This window comes from Dermacentor andersoni, chromosome 4 (assembly GCF_023375885.2).
Source record: "Dermacentor andersoni chromosome 4, qqDerAnde1_hic_scaffold, whole genome shotgun sequence".
Classification (NCBI taxonomy): Eukaryota; Metazoa; Arthropoda; class Arachnida; order Ixodida; family Ixodidae; genus Dermacentor; species Dermacentor andersoni.
Window position 1 is genome coordinate 5,211,877 of NC_092817.1, and position 15,029 is coordinate 5,226,905.

General features: G+C 47.2%; 1 protein-coding gene across 1 annotated transcript in view; it reads right to left on the reverse strand.

The window, feature by feature from the left end:
* ds (dachsous cadherin-related 1) overlaps positions 1–15,029 on the reverse strand; it is a 220,353-nt gene that overhangs the window by 169,658 nt on the left and 35,666 nt on the right. The window contains exons 5-6 of the mRNA XM_072287492.1: positions 9,868–10,110; positions 5,869–6,059 (exon numbers count right to left, since the gene is read on the reverse strand). Coding sequence (XP_072143593.1) covers positions 5,869–6,059; positions 9,868–10,110 — 434 coding nt within the window. The remainder of the gene's footprint in view (positions 1–5,868; positions 6,060–9,867; positions 10,111–15,029) is intronic.

Genomic DNA, 15,029 nt, shown 5'->3' on the forward strand with positions numbered 1-15,029 from the left:
CCCAGCAATGTATTGAAAGCAATATGTACGTAACAGCCTGCTAATTCACACCAAAATCTGCACCACCACAGATAATTTGAACTCCGCGCCATCGTGAATGGGGAAAGTGCTAGTGTGTGGGAGCACATTGGTGATGCTGGCGTCACCGCGCAGGCCCTGCGGCTTTGCTTTTTACATCTGTGGCCCTTTGTTTAGGCCCGACTGTAGAGAGGCGCGTTTGCACCTGGCCATGGCATGGCCAACGCCTCTGTTGCAGGTCACTTCTCTCCAGTGAGGTTCTGTATAAAGCTCAAGGGCGATAAAATCATAGCTGTGGGCCATATGCCATATGTGCGAGAGGAAGCGTGCGACAGTGAGCAGGCTGATGGTGGGCAGATTGTTCTAGAAAAACTGGCCACCCTGAATACGCAATGCCTCATGACCTCGAGCGTACCGGAATCTTGGAAGAACGCTAACATAATCCTAATCCATAAGAAAGGGGACACCAAAGACTTGAAAAATTATAGACCGATCAGCTTACTGTCCGTTGCCTACAAACCATTTACTAAGGTAATCGCAAATAGAATCAGGAACACCTTAGACTTCTGTCAAGCAAAGGACCAGGCAGGATTCTGTAAACGCTACTCAACAATAGACCATGTTCACACTGTCAATCAGGTGATAGAGAAATGTGCGGAATTTAACCAACCCTTATATATAGCTTTCATTGATTACGAGAAACCATTTGATTCTGTCGAAACCACAGCAGTCATGGAGGCATTACGGAATCAGGGTGTAGACGAGCCGTATGTAACAATACTGAAAGATATCTACAGCGGCTCCACAGTCACCGTAGTCCTCCATAAAGAAAGCAACAAAATCCCAATAATGAAAGGCATCAAGCAGGGAGATACGATCTCTCCGATGCTATTCACAGCGTGTTTATAGGAGATATTTAGAGACCTGGATTGGGAAGAATTGGGGATAAGAGTTAATGGAGAATACCTTAGTAACTTGCGATTCGCTGATGATATTTCCTTGCTTAGTAACTCAGGGGACCAATTGCAATGCATGCTCACTGACCTGGAGAGGCAAAGCAGAAGAGTGGGTCTAAAAATTAATCTGCAGGAAACTAAAGTAATGTTTAACAGTCTCGGAAGAGACCAGCAATTTACAATAGGTAGCGAGGCACTGGAAGTGGTAAGGGAATACATCTACTTAGGGCAGGTAGTGACCGCGGATCCGGATCATGAGACGGAAATAATCAGAAGAATAAGAATGGGCTGGGGTGCATTTGGCAGGCATTCTGAGATCATGAACAGCAGGTTGCCATTGTCCCTCAAGAGAAAAGTGTATAATAGCTGTGTCTTACCAGTACTCACCTACGGGGCAGAAACCTGGAGGCTTACGAAAAGGGTTCTACTTAAATTGAGGACGACACAACGAGCTATGGAAAGAAGAATGATGGGTGTAACATTAAGGGATAAGAAAAGAGCAGATTGGTTGAGGGAACGAACGCAAGTGAATGACATCTTAGTTGAGATCAAGAAAAAGAAATGGGCATGGGCAGGATATGTAATGAGGAGGGAAGATAACCGATGGTCATTAAGGGTTACGGACTGGATTCCAAGGGAAGGGAAGCGTAGCAGGGGACGGCAGAAAGTTAGGTGGGCAGATGAGATTAAGAAGTTTGCAGGGACGACATGGCCACAATTAGTACATGACCGGGGTAGTTGGAGAAGTATGGGAAAGGCCTTTGCCCTGCAGTGGGCGTAACAAGGCTGGTGATGATGAGTGAGCAGGCAAACGCGCATGAGGAAGGTGAAGTGGATGCTCGCCCTCTCTTGCCGCGCGCGAGGCACGGGGGTGAGGCAGAAGGGGGGGGGGGGGGTTCTTTGGCGGCTGCTGCTTACTGCGTGGCCATGCGGGCATGACCTACTGCACTCCAGACCTGCACAGATCTCCCTGCTCCAGCACGCTTGGTCGAGTTCGCCCCTTTTGCTGCTAGGGTCAGAACGTATGAGCAGAGTGGCGCTAGTTATATCCTGTTCGCTGTCGTCTGCTTCTGCGATTTGTTCAGCGCTCATGCTGCCATTTCAGCAGGCACAAAGTGCTTGTATTGGTGGTAAATGAATAAATTCACAAATATAAAACGAAAACAGAAATTTTTGAGTGCTTTGCATTTGAACAGTGAAACTAGAAGAGGAGGAGCTGTGCAAGAAATGTAAACAACGAGCATAGGTGGCAGCTGCAATGCTAGATCGACAGCATTAATTTCCCTTTCCTAGCCTCCGTAAGAGACTGGAAAAATTGTTTTAAAAGATTCATAGGATAATCCAGCTTTTTCGAGTTGATTACAGATAGCCTAATGTCGTAGATGACATTAGGATTTACTGCTGTGTGCCGTAGTGAAAGGCAGATGATCTGGTAAAAGTATTCAGGAGTAAGTCCTCCGCCCGACATGTGCAATAGGTTGATCGAGTCTGTTTCAAGGAAAGCTGAGCATATCTTGTTTTTAATGTCGTTGGATGTCTAGCTGCGTAGAAAGCTTGCAAAAGTGATCCCAGTGCTTTAAAACGTGCTGCACTGCAGGCCTTAAATTATGCCACAGAACTCTTTTCAAACTGTAAAGCTAGCTTTTCTGCGTGGTACAGTGGAAGAATAACGGTGGTGCCAAGGATACGTACGCAGTGAAGCTGTGTGCGTGATTCTCTTTTCGAACTCACGACGCATTCCCAGACAACTTTTAAGAGTTAAAATGAGTGGTAATCATTCTGTCGTCGAACATTAGGGTGGTTTCAAGTTTCTAAAGAGCGCAGAAATGAATTTTACAACGTATACAATGAAACTGTTGTGTACTTTACTAACTATATAAACAATGTGACTTATAATAATCTGCAAGGTCTGCACGGTTTGCTACTGCCTGAAAAGGGCAATATATGAGCGGCTATTTAACTCTATTTTAAAGAGCAGTCGACTACACGCTCCGACATTTTTTAGGTTCGGGCAGTCAACTTTTGGAGCCAAGTGACCGATCAAAGCCTTGTGACATTACTGTCACTGCATTCGCAAAAATCATCAACTAGACAAGCAGTTCGTCACAACACAACAGCCGCCGCACTAATTACAACGCCGCACCAGTCAACTGTAGAGTAGCAGCCGAACAGGTTATAAAAATGACACCAACGGCCAATGGTTGAATGAGAGTTGGCGCAAGTGGCTCCCATAGAAACCGGATATCTGTGCAGGTCTGGAGTTCCAGTAGGTCGTGCATGCAGGTGCCGTATCTTGAAAGCGATCTGCAACGTGGCCAAAGTCCGCGTAGTGCACGTAGTGCCAGTAGCTCCGTATCCAATGTGCTTTATATGTTTGGTTTGCATTGAAGCGAGAGCTGTACGAAGGTCAATTCGCTCGCTGCTACTGCTGCAATTCCTCAGTCCAGCATTTTTTAGCGAGTTTCCGCGGTGATCAAGCGAAATGTGTTCATGTTTACCAGTGCGCACGTGACACCGTACTTGTTATTTTAGTTAGTAAGCGAATGTTTACAAGCTTATATGGCTGATAAAACTGCTATCCTTACTTCGTATATTTATCTACTAATTTGCTATCGCAATTGATGCTTCGCTTTCGGGTGAAACTGCAAGATTTTTTTTTTCTGACCAATGCGCGGATGGAGCAAGAGCCATCTCGACGTCGGGCATGTCGGACCGTGTTGGCCGCATCCGGTTACGTTGGCTGCTCCAGTGATTCAAAGTATAGACGTTGTTGTTGACGCCAACGTGACGTAGCATGTGTGTGCGCATTCTCACGCCGCGTCGAACTATATGCACACCTTAACCGAGCAATTTTTTTCCTCTGGCGTTCATTAGTGCGAATATTGTATAATTAGAATTTTCATAGCATCCCCACAGAATTCGAATTAGCAAGCTTTTACTGTATTATTATGGCAATCTGCTGTGATGGATTTATCCAACTACGTGAGTTTGCTGCCAGAAGCTGCCTGTCAGCAGCACACTGATCTTTTCTTCGTAGACAGCTGGAAGAATGACCAAAGTGGTGGCCAAGCCTGCAATTTGGCAACATAAATGTTCACCTTGTGAACCTGCCTGGACCATACTGCGCGTGGGAGCAATGAAATCATACCGCTCGATTAGGGCATGTGGCCTTGCCGTGGACGGACTTATGGAGATATTTGGTTGCGCTCACTGAGCACTGAGAGTGCAGACAATCCACATCTACGATCATGATCAAGAAGCTCGATCATGATAGAATGGATCCAGATCGAGCGAAATTGCGATCAGAAATGCCCGTGTAGCAGCACTCTATCCGGATATGGCTCAGCCGTGATCATAAGTACCCGTGTGACATCAATCGATGCAGCAGGAGGTTTGAATGCTTGTAAACTACAGTAGCAAACTGCTGTTTACATAGTTAACACTTATCTAACACAATGTGTCAAGTATGCCTATGTGTCACGTGCTGTTAGCATCACGTAAATGTAAACATGAGCACATTTGTTCCAGTAGTTGCCTTCTGTGTTCGCACTCTGAGTTAACATCATCCAGCACCAAAGCAGCAGGACACTGCCAACACAGCAGCAGGACACTGCCAAGGCAGCAGCCGCTTGGTTCAAATTTTGGAGAAAAGCACAAGTGAAATCCACAAACTCTGTCGGTGTCTGAAGGCTGCCATTTGTCGCAGCACACTGCTAGCACCCACATTTGTCACAGCTTCTCGTTTCTTGGGAATGAAAACGGCCGATCCCATTGCCTTTTCAGAGCACAGCTCTTAGGCGTCCATTCCTGCGGCAAGTGTCGGCATCCCTCATAACTGAGTGAACAAGCACAGCAGAGGACGAAAGAGCGAATTCGGAGGAGGAGGGTGCAGCAGAACCATGAGGCGGAAAGCAGAGGAGGAGAGTATGATGAAAGCATGAGAAGAAGAGTGTACCATAAAAATTCCGAGCAAGCTCCCTCCCCCCAAGCAAGTCCAAATTACTGGCAAAGTGCTTGGGGGGGGGGGCATTATCCCGGAAGCGTGTTTCTATTTACGCCCAACCCCAGAGCTCCACTGCTGCGCCACCCACACATACCACATTTCTTTCAACTCTTGATATGCTCCGCCACAATATTTTGCATATGCTTCGCCGCATAACATGGCTTTATTGTGGCAAAGGTGACTAAACAGAACCAGCAATTATGCAATGCACACAAGACCCTTGCCAGCCCGAAAATAAGTGCAGCCCTGCACTCAAAGGATTTGGCCCAGTGTTCATGGTTCCCAGTAGGTTTTAGCTGATGCACACTTGTTCAGGTGCTTTGCTAAATGCTCCAAGAACATTTTCTTTCAATATGCTTGCGCAGCACCTGGCCGCTTGTTGCAACGTACCGGCTGGCTGCTGCACAGCTAAATTCACGTGACGCTGCATTTAAATGCAATGCAAGATGCGAGATAATTACAGAATGATGACATATCAAGGGAGAGCATAATACATGGCGATTTAGGTTGGGACTGCGAGAATGCAACAACAAGGAACCTATGAATGGAGTTCCACTGTAGTACATTTCTTATTTGGTGTCCCCCTCGCCACTTTGTGCAGTTCCTCCCATTCCACCCTTCCTAGCCTCCATTCTACCAGTCATAGGTGTCGTCCAAGGCAACCCTTTCTATGTTGCCCAACTAAGTCCTTTTGTCAGGGTGCTCAGGCTTCTCCTTCTGTCCAGGAATGCAGCATTATGTGCAGCCCTGCCTCTTAGAAAGTATGGTATCCTAAAATTTGTGGAACCATGTGCATGGAGGGCACAGCACAGTCTCACTACAAGCACTACAGCACAGTGTGGAGCGCTGTAATCTGCCATACCACAACAAGTTTGGCATGCGAGACTGCACCTGAGTGTGGCCATAGGCAGGGGGCTGGATGCCAGCCGTAGCTTGCACGTTCAACAGTAGGAATGGGTGTGCCTCGTGGTCCAGAGGGCGCTCCACACGGATACTGCCCAGGTGGGTGTCAATCGAGAAGTAGCCCTCAGGATCGCCAGAGTAGATGGAGTAGCGCACCTTGGGCTGACCACCCCCGGCTGCTGCAAGTGCCCAAGCAATTCAGCAGCACACCACTCAGTCTTTGCAAAAAATGCGTTATTCACGAGAAAGAGCCACCACAATAGAAAATACCTTTGTTGCTCAAAAATGACAGCCAGGATTAAGAGTGAGAAATGCTGGTATCAGCATTGATACCAATATTTATTTAAGGTATATTCAAAACTATTTACATGCATCAGTGCTGAAATGTCATCAACCTGACAAGCAGTGATGAAACATAGAGCCCTGAAACCTGTAGCTGAGGAACATACTCACCTTAAAAACACCGCCACATCATTCTAGTGATCTTCGTTGTCAAACCATCCGAAAATAAAAATGTTTGCATCTGGTAGCTTACAGCAAAGTCAAACCTCAATATAGTAAACTTCAATGTAACAAAATTCTCAACATAACGATGTAGCTAACTTTTTATAACTTCTTGTCCATAGACACCATGTATTTTGAACCTCAATACAGCTGACTTCCGTTAATTCGACTTCGGTTATTTCGATTTTTTAGTTAATACAATTCCGAATGAAAGTCCTGGCTGGCGCACTCATGTTTTTCTATGAGCCCAAGCTTTCAACATTTTGATCCTAAAATTAGCCTTCATCGGATAACTCAAAATTTACCAGTCAGTGCGCATGCACCTGACCCCTACAGTGACCCAAATCCCCTTTATAGGCAGCGCCTGTCTCGGCGATGCTTAAGTGAGAGTGAATATGCTGAAAACACATTATCTCCCATTGAATATTTCAAGCAATAACCCTAGCTCACAATGTCTGCATGCGGTATTTACTCGATTATAATGTACTTTTTTTTCCATAGAAATTGGGCAGGAAATTGCCTGCACGCTGCCAATTCTATATGAAACTGCCTTTGCGACGTTCATATGCTTTACCGTATAACATAGGTGCATTGTGGCGAAGGTGATACTAAAAATCGTGCAGCGAAGCTGACTTTTGAAAAACCGGCCACCACAGTGCAACACATATTAGACTCTTGTCCATTTTTCTTGCTTTTTTAAAAAATTGGGTGAATGTTAAATTTCTATTTTGTTTAGGAGCTTTATTGTCACTTCTACGTCAGTTTTACTTTGGACACATAGAAAGTGGGCACAGGTTTGATTCAGGATGTGTTAGAATCAGACAAATACTGACAAATGAATCAGCAGTATGTTCTGCCGTTTCTTATGCATCATGTTTGATTTGAGCCGCCGGGTAATTAGATCAAGTTTGCCAATCCCATAGGTATTTAATTAATGGAAGTCGACTGTATAATGAAGTGTGCTTATCCACAATTTCACTGCTGCCTCAAAGAAATACCAAGAAAACGAACGTAAATTTAACGTGGAAGCTTGGGCTTGTTGGCGATTGATTGGAAAAGGACACCACGCAACAAAGATGAGGACACAAGAGAGCGACGCGCACACAGTGCTGACTGCACTGTGTGCACGACCAAGAGCCACCACAAAAGTGGAGCAGCAATTTTCCACATAAGGTCTAAGTGGGATAAGATCCTATCGTGACCCATGTGCTGAATGCTTAGGTGCAAGTGAAAGTGTGCGAGGGTGAGCCGAGAAGGATAGTGGCTTAATGAGCAGACCCTCCCCGCGCAAGCAAGGCGAGAGGGGGGGTCAGGTTGACGTTGTGGGGTTCTCACCCGCGCTCTTGGGACAAAGGAACGACAACACAGTAGTGCAAACAATCACAAGGGCATTTATTGCACCTTTAATGCCTGCTAGCCAACTTGCTATCCACAAAGCATGCCGATGGGCACGCGACAAATCTAGAAGTCCAACTCACCATGACCGGATAGTGAGCGAATATGTTCGCCCCATTCTGGATCCCAACGCCTGGTTGTTCGCGCGTAAGGTCACGTGAACGGTGGCGCATTCGAACGAGCCCTCGCGAGACGGTCTCGCAGAAGCATGGATCAGCATACGCATGGAACGTCCGCGCTGCTTGCCGATCTCGAGCCAAAGAGGAAGCCCCTTCTCCTTTCCGCGCCCAAGTAACCCCGCCATTAGGTGGTGTTAGCAGCGCAATACTCGCGCCATCTCTCGTACTGCACTTCAACCAGACCGACTGCCGCGGGCATCAGGCCACGCGGCGAAGCCGGGTTACAGGAGACGAAAGCTATGCGGAAAAACATATCAGGGGACGCGTGAGAGTCGCGCATCCCCGCAACGTGCGCCTCTTTTTCTAGTCTGGTCGTGGCTGCGCACGGCTGTTTTAGAGGTAATCTGCCACATGTGCAAAGACTGGGTGAGCTGAAATGCCATGACATAGTGCGCTGTCATCCCATGATTAGCGCTGGGCGTTGCTCAATCTCGAGTTTCGGAGATGCATTGAAGCGAGAGGCAGACAAAACATTTGCTCCCTTCTGCTAGCGCTTGTCACGACAGTGTCATTGCACTGCGGGCGGCTGTATCAGCCACAAGGGTGGATTGGACATGAAAGCGTGGCTGGCTTCGCTTCATATCGCCGATGTGAAGATATTGGCACATGTACTTATTTATCCTTTTCTCGGGAACTGCATTTCACCCGCTCTTCACCCGCTCTTCACCCGCGACCACTTGGTCAGGGACGTCTGACTAAGTGGTCGATTGACAATGTCAAATATGTCACGGTAGGAAAGCAAAAGGCGATATAAGGCGGCTGCTTGGTCAGGTGCGAGGTCCGGAGTGACCATGGGATGTAATGGGCCGTCGAGGTTCAAGGCTCCTATGCGTAATCAGGAGGATCTGGAGACGCGTCAGCTGCAAAAGCAGTGACGTGGTCATCTGTCACTGACCGGAGCATGGCCAGCGCTATGCCTTCAGGTAACACTTGCTTCATCAAGCCAAAGTTGATAAAGGGGATGGACACATCCGATTAGTGGCAAGGTTTACGATGGAGTGTCACACAAAGATGTCGCGCGCCAGGAAGACATCACGAATAGGTGCGACATATAGGTACAAGCCTGAAGATTAGGTCATGAGGGCAATTGGTCAGCGTGAAGGACAGGACTGAAATTTGGCGGCCAGCAATTCCTATGCGAGCAGTGAACATACCCCTGACAGCAACAGTGGCGCAGGCGTAAGAACTTTTTTGAGGTGACGACTTAGGTGAGCGCTCATCATGGACACTTGGGCTCCAGTATCAATTAATGCCGTCAACGGAACACCATCTACCTCTACTTCAATTAGGTTCGTGCTGGTGAGGAGCGTCAACGGAGGATTTGGACAGGACCAACGGGATGCAGCACTACCTCCAAGGGCTGCATGGCCTAGTTTTCTGTCCGTCGGTTCGGCGAGGAAAAGCAGCGAGGTTGGGTTGGAGAGCGACGGTGCTGAGGCGACGGCGATCGCATGGAGGAGCGGCTGTCAGGGGCATCGGAAGTAGGGTACAGACGGCGAGGTGAATGGGCAAGGAAAAGTGGGCAAGGATTGATAAATGTGTGACTGATAAATAGGTCTCTGTCTATTAAGTATAAATATAACTGACAGAAGCATTTTGAAGCTATTTCCCTTAATGTAATAGTGATTCGCACCATATATATATATATATATATATATATATATATATATAGAGAGAGAGAGAGGGGGGGGGTAGAGGGACTCAGATCGTCTGCGCTTTGCCCTCCCACTCTAGATATAGTTGGTATGCCACTGTGATTAAGTGTAGCAAACTTGAGATGTCCAAATGCAGGAAAAAACTCATATGCAGGATTTCATGGCAACCAGATACAGAACCCACATAACTACACTGAGAACAACAAAAGCAGCTGATACAGAAAGCTGGCGCCAGAAATGTTGAAATGACTCACCAGGGGCCCTAGCAGCAGCAGCAGCAGCCACAGTGCCGATGACAGTACTTGGTGCAGCATCTTCACGCACCTGGAAGGCGTAGCGCGGTCGCTGGAAAAGGGGTGGCCGCTGGCCCCGACCCAGCACACTGACATAGACACGGGCGTCGAGCAGCGATCGTAGGCCTCCCCCGTCCTGTGCTGCGAGCCGGAGCTCATGCAGTGGCTGTGACCTGCCCAGCCGCCCAACCACCAGTAGCTCCCCTGCACAAGACACATATGCCAAAGCGGCTTAGCCAAGTGTTCCAGCATTACCTTCATCCCATGCGATGCAATCGTGCCATGCACGGGGGTGCAGCAAGCAGCCTATACTCCTCTGTTTCATACATAGCAGGCAACGCTGTGGAAGCACTTCGTGCATTTCACAGTGCAGTTTCTCAGTGAGCTGCGATGCTTTCTACCTCACATATTACAACTACAACTTATAGACACAAGCTTATGTGAAGTTACTACATATTATTTGTGCATGTTTGTGTTTCCAGATTATGGGGTAGTATGCCCTGGTCGTAAACGAAAATGATGCGCTATAGCCACTGGTCACAGAAACATGTCGCTCCACTCATTTGGTGGTGGTAAACAGGTTCAGAAATTCCTACACCTTTCATGTAACAAATACATCATCTTTCACAACATAAAGTATTAGACATAATTTTACATTGAATTACATGATGTGTGCCTATCTCTTTGTTTCATATGTGATTCACTATTCTTTAATGTGTATGCACGCAGTAAGATACTCCTCAGTAAAGCCACTTGATTATGAACACTATTTTCCATCAGACAATCAATTCATAAGCAGAATAAACATAGACACCTGCCTACATATATATTGCAAGCCAGAATGAAATACAAGGGGCAATTTCAGCGTTGCAAAAAGAGGAGGGGGGGAAACACATTCATACTTAGCAGGCAATGCTACGAAGGGCTTGTCACTTTTGCAAGCAAAGTCTCACAGATGTTAAGCAATCGATTATGCTTGATTAACCAACTACTATGAAGGTGGCAGGCAAGCTTTCATCTTTCTGGTTACAGTTGCAAGCATAGTGGACCATTTAAACAGGTGCCCAAAGGCAAGAAGCAACACAGATCACTTTCAGTTGGTCATTCAAACATTTTCAATTCCTTAACATCTGTGAGGAACTTCATGGCTTGCAAAAAAGATATGTGCTCCGTGTCATTGCCTGCTATGTATGAAATGGAGCACAGTAGAACTTTATTGATACGACCTTGATTCATACAATTTCTTGGCACCAACGTTCACAGTCGAGAACATAAAAAATTACCTAATACAGTTATGCTTCTTTTTTACCTGTTAATACATTCTTAGAAAAGACAACCTTTCGGCACCAAGGTTCGGTATGTCAGTATGTTATCTGGCCTCTAGAGCCTATGTGAACAGATAAAGCGCAAGGCCCACACAATGGAGAGTAGCAGGCACCTGTGACGGTAGCTCCCCCATATACTCACCTGCCTGCGGCACGTGAAAATGCTAGCATGCACTCAGTTTCCTCTTCTGGTACCAGCAAATTTTCCTGGCAGGTCATCGCACATCGTGTTCACAGCTATCAGTGCTAATCCTACTGCAATAAGCATCCACATCTGTTTCACAACATGTGTGGCGTAATGTCGTTGGAAGTGTACCATTCCGTGCTACAGGCAGCACAAAGTCAGCATCAGGCTCGGCTCTGGTGGCATCGTATTCCAGCATCGCTCATGAGCTCGATTTCATTTTGGCTTCCCGTTGCATCTTACAACACTACGCAACAACAGAACGGCAAAGCATGTCTATGACTGCTCGGGCCCCACCGGCTCAATGCGTGTCAGCATCTCGTGCTGCAAGGATTCGCGTGGCGCTTCACATTACATAGGCCGCCGAACCTGCCAAATATTTTAGTGACTTCATGCCGGATGTTTTCCTGGTTAGTACAATTTTCTCTCACATATTTTCCACAACGTATGCAATAGGTTCTACTGTGTACAGTCAAAGCTCACGTTAACAAACCTCGATTTAATGAAACTGCATAGTTTGCAATCCTAGTTCCACTGACGACTGTGTATTTTCTTTCTTAATTTAGCGAAGCAATTTCGTTACACGGTTTCAATTTAAGGATGTTTTCAGTCATTTCAAGCATGTACTTGGAACCTGTATGGCTGGTAAATCTAGCAAAAGAGTATAAAAATGACGGCCGAGGAAGAAGTGTACTTCCACATGAAAAGTTCAAGAGACAAAAATGCAATCAAAGTGCGTGCGCCGTGACGCAGTATGCAAGAGACAGTGCTGCACAATTTGTCGCATAATAACTTACGGAGACCGCAGGGCACGCAGCAGCTCGGAGTGCTAGGTGAAACACAAAAGCTGGCGATTCCTTCAGTGCAAGGGGGCTGGGGAAGGGGTGAGCGCGCTGTAATGTGATCAAGCACACACTAAAAAGGGGCAGGGGATGCATGCCTACTGACCCTCTCTGCCTAGCATGTTCGTCTCCTCTCCTGTGCTCTTGCTGTAGCTGCGCATGGCTGTCCATATGCAGGCCAAGCGCCGTATCTTGGAGGTAATCTTTGGTAAGTGCAAAGCCAAAGATGAGATGGTTGGTGCTTTCAGGCACATTTTGTTCCCGTGTATCTAGTGTTGGTGGTCGCGTAATCTGAAGTTTTCAAGGCACGGTGTGATGCATTTGCTCGCGTTGCGACGAGTCTTCTTGGTCATCAAGTGATTTTTGCCCAAGTGTGCGTGATGACGGTAAACCTACGAACCTTACTTCATGTAGTTGTCTCTTCGCATCGCCATCAATGCTCTGCCTTTCTGGCAAAACTCCAACAGTTCTTTCTATTTTCTTTAAAAAAAATATCTGTATCTCTTGCACGTTTGTTTTTAATTTGAGTGCGCCATCTGATGACAGCTGTGGGCACTAAGCCTGGTCCGCCATGGAACCCAAGATTTACGGCGCCATGTGAAGCAAAATGGTAATCTCGAGTGCCATGAGCCACGCTTATGCACTGCTCTCAGCCCGATCTGCACTGCATGCGCTGGCACTCATAACCACGCTATTATGGACAGGCCTTCTTGCGATTTGCTTATAAGTAATTAGTGACAAGATACTATCCACCGGGGATGTTCTGTGAATTTGTGAAATGACTTTTTACCGCTAAAGCTTTAGAACCTCGCATTAACAAAATTTGCAATTTAACAAAGTTTTTCATAGTTGCAGGAGTAGCGCTAAACTGACACGGGACGAAAGAAAGGAAATACGAGAGGAAGGAGAAGTTGTATTGAGATTCAGCTGTATAGCATGTTTCGGGGTAGCTTTGGGAGCAGAAAAATCACCTTTGGTGCAAGCATTTCCATTTTTGAGTAGAAGCACTTTGTTTTGGGTGAGCTAGATGAACTTTAGCATGAGTCCCATAGATGTGAAAAAAAAGCAAAGCAGTGTTGAAAACACCGTTTCATCAATACTGTGGAATTGCATGAAGCAACTATTAAAACAACCTTAACCCGAAGCATTATGGTCTCGTAACTTGCATAAACGATGGTTGACATGGCCAGAAATACAGTAGAACCTCGTCCATACGTCCTGAAAATGTGCAAGAAAAAAACATACTAACTAGGAAAATGTACAATCCGAAGTCCCTAAAATACTCAGCAGACTCAACTGTAGTTGACCTCTACATAATCCGAAGTGTTGCACAAATCGTTGCAGCACGAGACACCGATGTGCGGCGAGCAGGTGGGTCCTGAATGGCCCGACACATATGTTGTTGTTTTTCTATTGCATAACGTTTTAAAACAGCAACGCAAAACCAAAATGAAATCAAGCTATTGGGCGACACCAGCCAGACGTTGGTGCCGAAAGATTGTTTTCCGGGAACGTATTAGCCAGTAAATAAAAGAGACGCAAGCATGGGAGTCTAGTATCTCACAGAAGTACTGACCACCGCGGGTTTGAGCTTAGCGAGCCACAGGGCCACATCAGCCGTCGCCTCTCATACTTTAGCACCCCAGTGCACACATACTCGGGCCCCAGCTAGGTGCACACGCACTTGGCCCCAAAAGGGGGAACTCAATGCTACACATGCAAGAGACCATTTATTGTCTGCAGCGACACCCAACAATACACAAACGTTGGTTCCGGGCCAGCACAAGAATCTAAGGGCCCCCACACCAAGGGTGAAAAATATAGAAATGGCACCACTAGCACGTCACTGCGAGAGGATGGTTACCTAAGCACGACAAGCCGCGAGGAAAAGTATATGCTGCTTGCTCTCATGATAACAAATGGGTCCACTTACGAGAGCTTGGGCAATCTCCATTGGCTTGGGCTTCTGATAAGTGCGGACCAAGCGCAAGCACTAGGCACCACTCTTCAGCTTACCACTCGGAAAGGATCAACACGAGGCATGCACTCGCCGTATGTGCAAAGGCACTGTAGGCAAACTCAAGTCTGAGACACAAAGGGGCCGGCGGACAAGCATAAAGCATGTGTACTATACCCAGTGCTGTCCTGGAGAGATCTCCCTCACGCTCACTTTCCTGACAGTGGTGAACTGCCGGCAGCAATGCAAGCATCTCCACTGCAAACCACCACGAGTCGAGCGCCACCACCGATGACCGTCGCGAATCGGAAGGGAGAGGCATAGGGACGGCATAACAGATGACTGCCCACACAAAGGCACCGGGGCATACTTCAATCCCCACAAACTGTACTGAGTCACTTTTTGTGTTCTCGATCACGAACGCTGGCGCCACGAAATTGTATGAAACAGGATCGCAGCAAAAAGGTTCCACTGTGTCTGCACCCTGCATGATAGACATAACTTTTAATTCTAGAGGTTGTGGGGTTTCGAGTGCATGCCGTGGTTGTGCGATGCCATTGCGTTGCACTTCCGAGGGCTCCGTGTCCCTCTCCTCCCTTTCTGGAAGGGATGGCAGCGGTTCATAAAACACTGTCACTCGGCTGTCATCCTGCCCACGGGAAAGTCGACAGGCTTCACCCATTGGCCGACTTTTGGCAAGATTCAGGCCCTGGTTGCATGCACTCCAGGTGCACGCGCACAAGACGTGGCCTGGGGAGACCACATCAGGGCGTCGGAAGGTGCGTACGTGTTTCTGTCTGCCAGCGGCAGCGTCC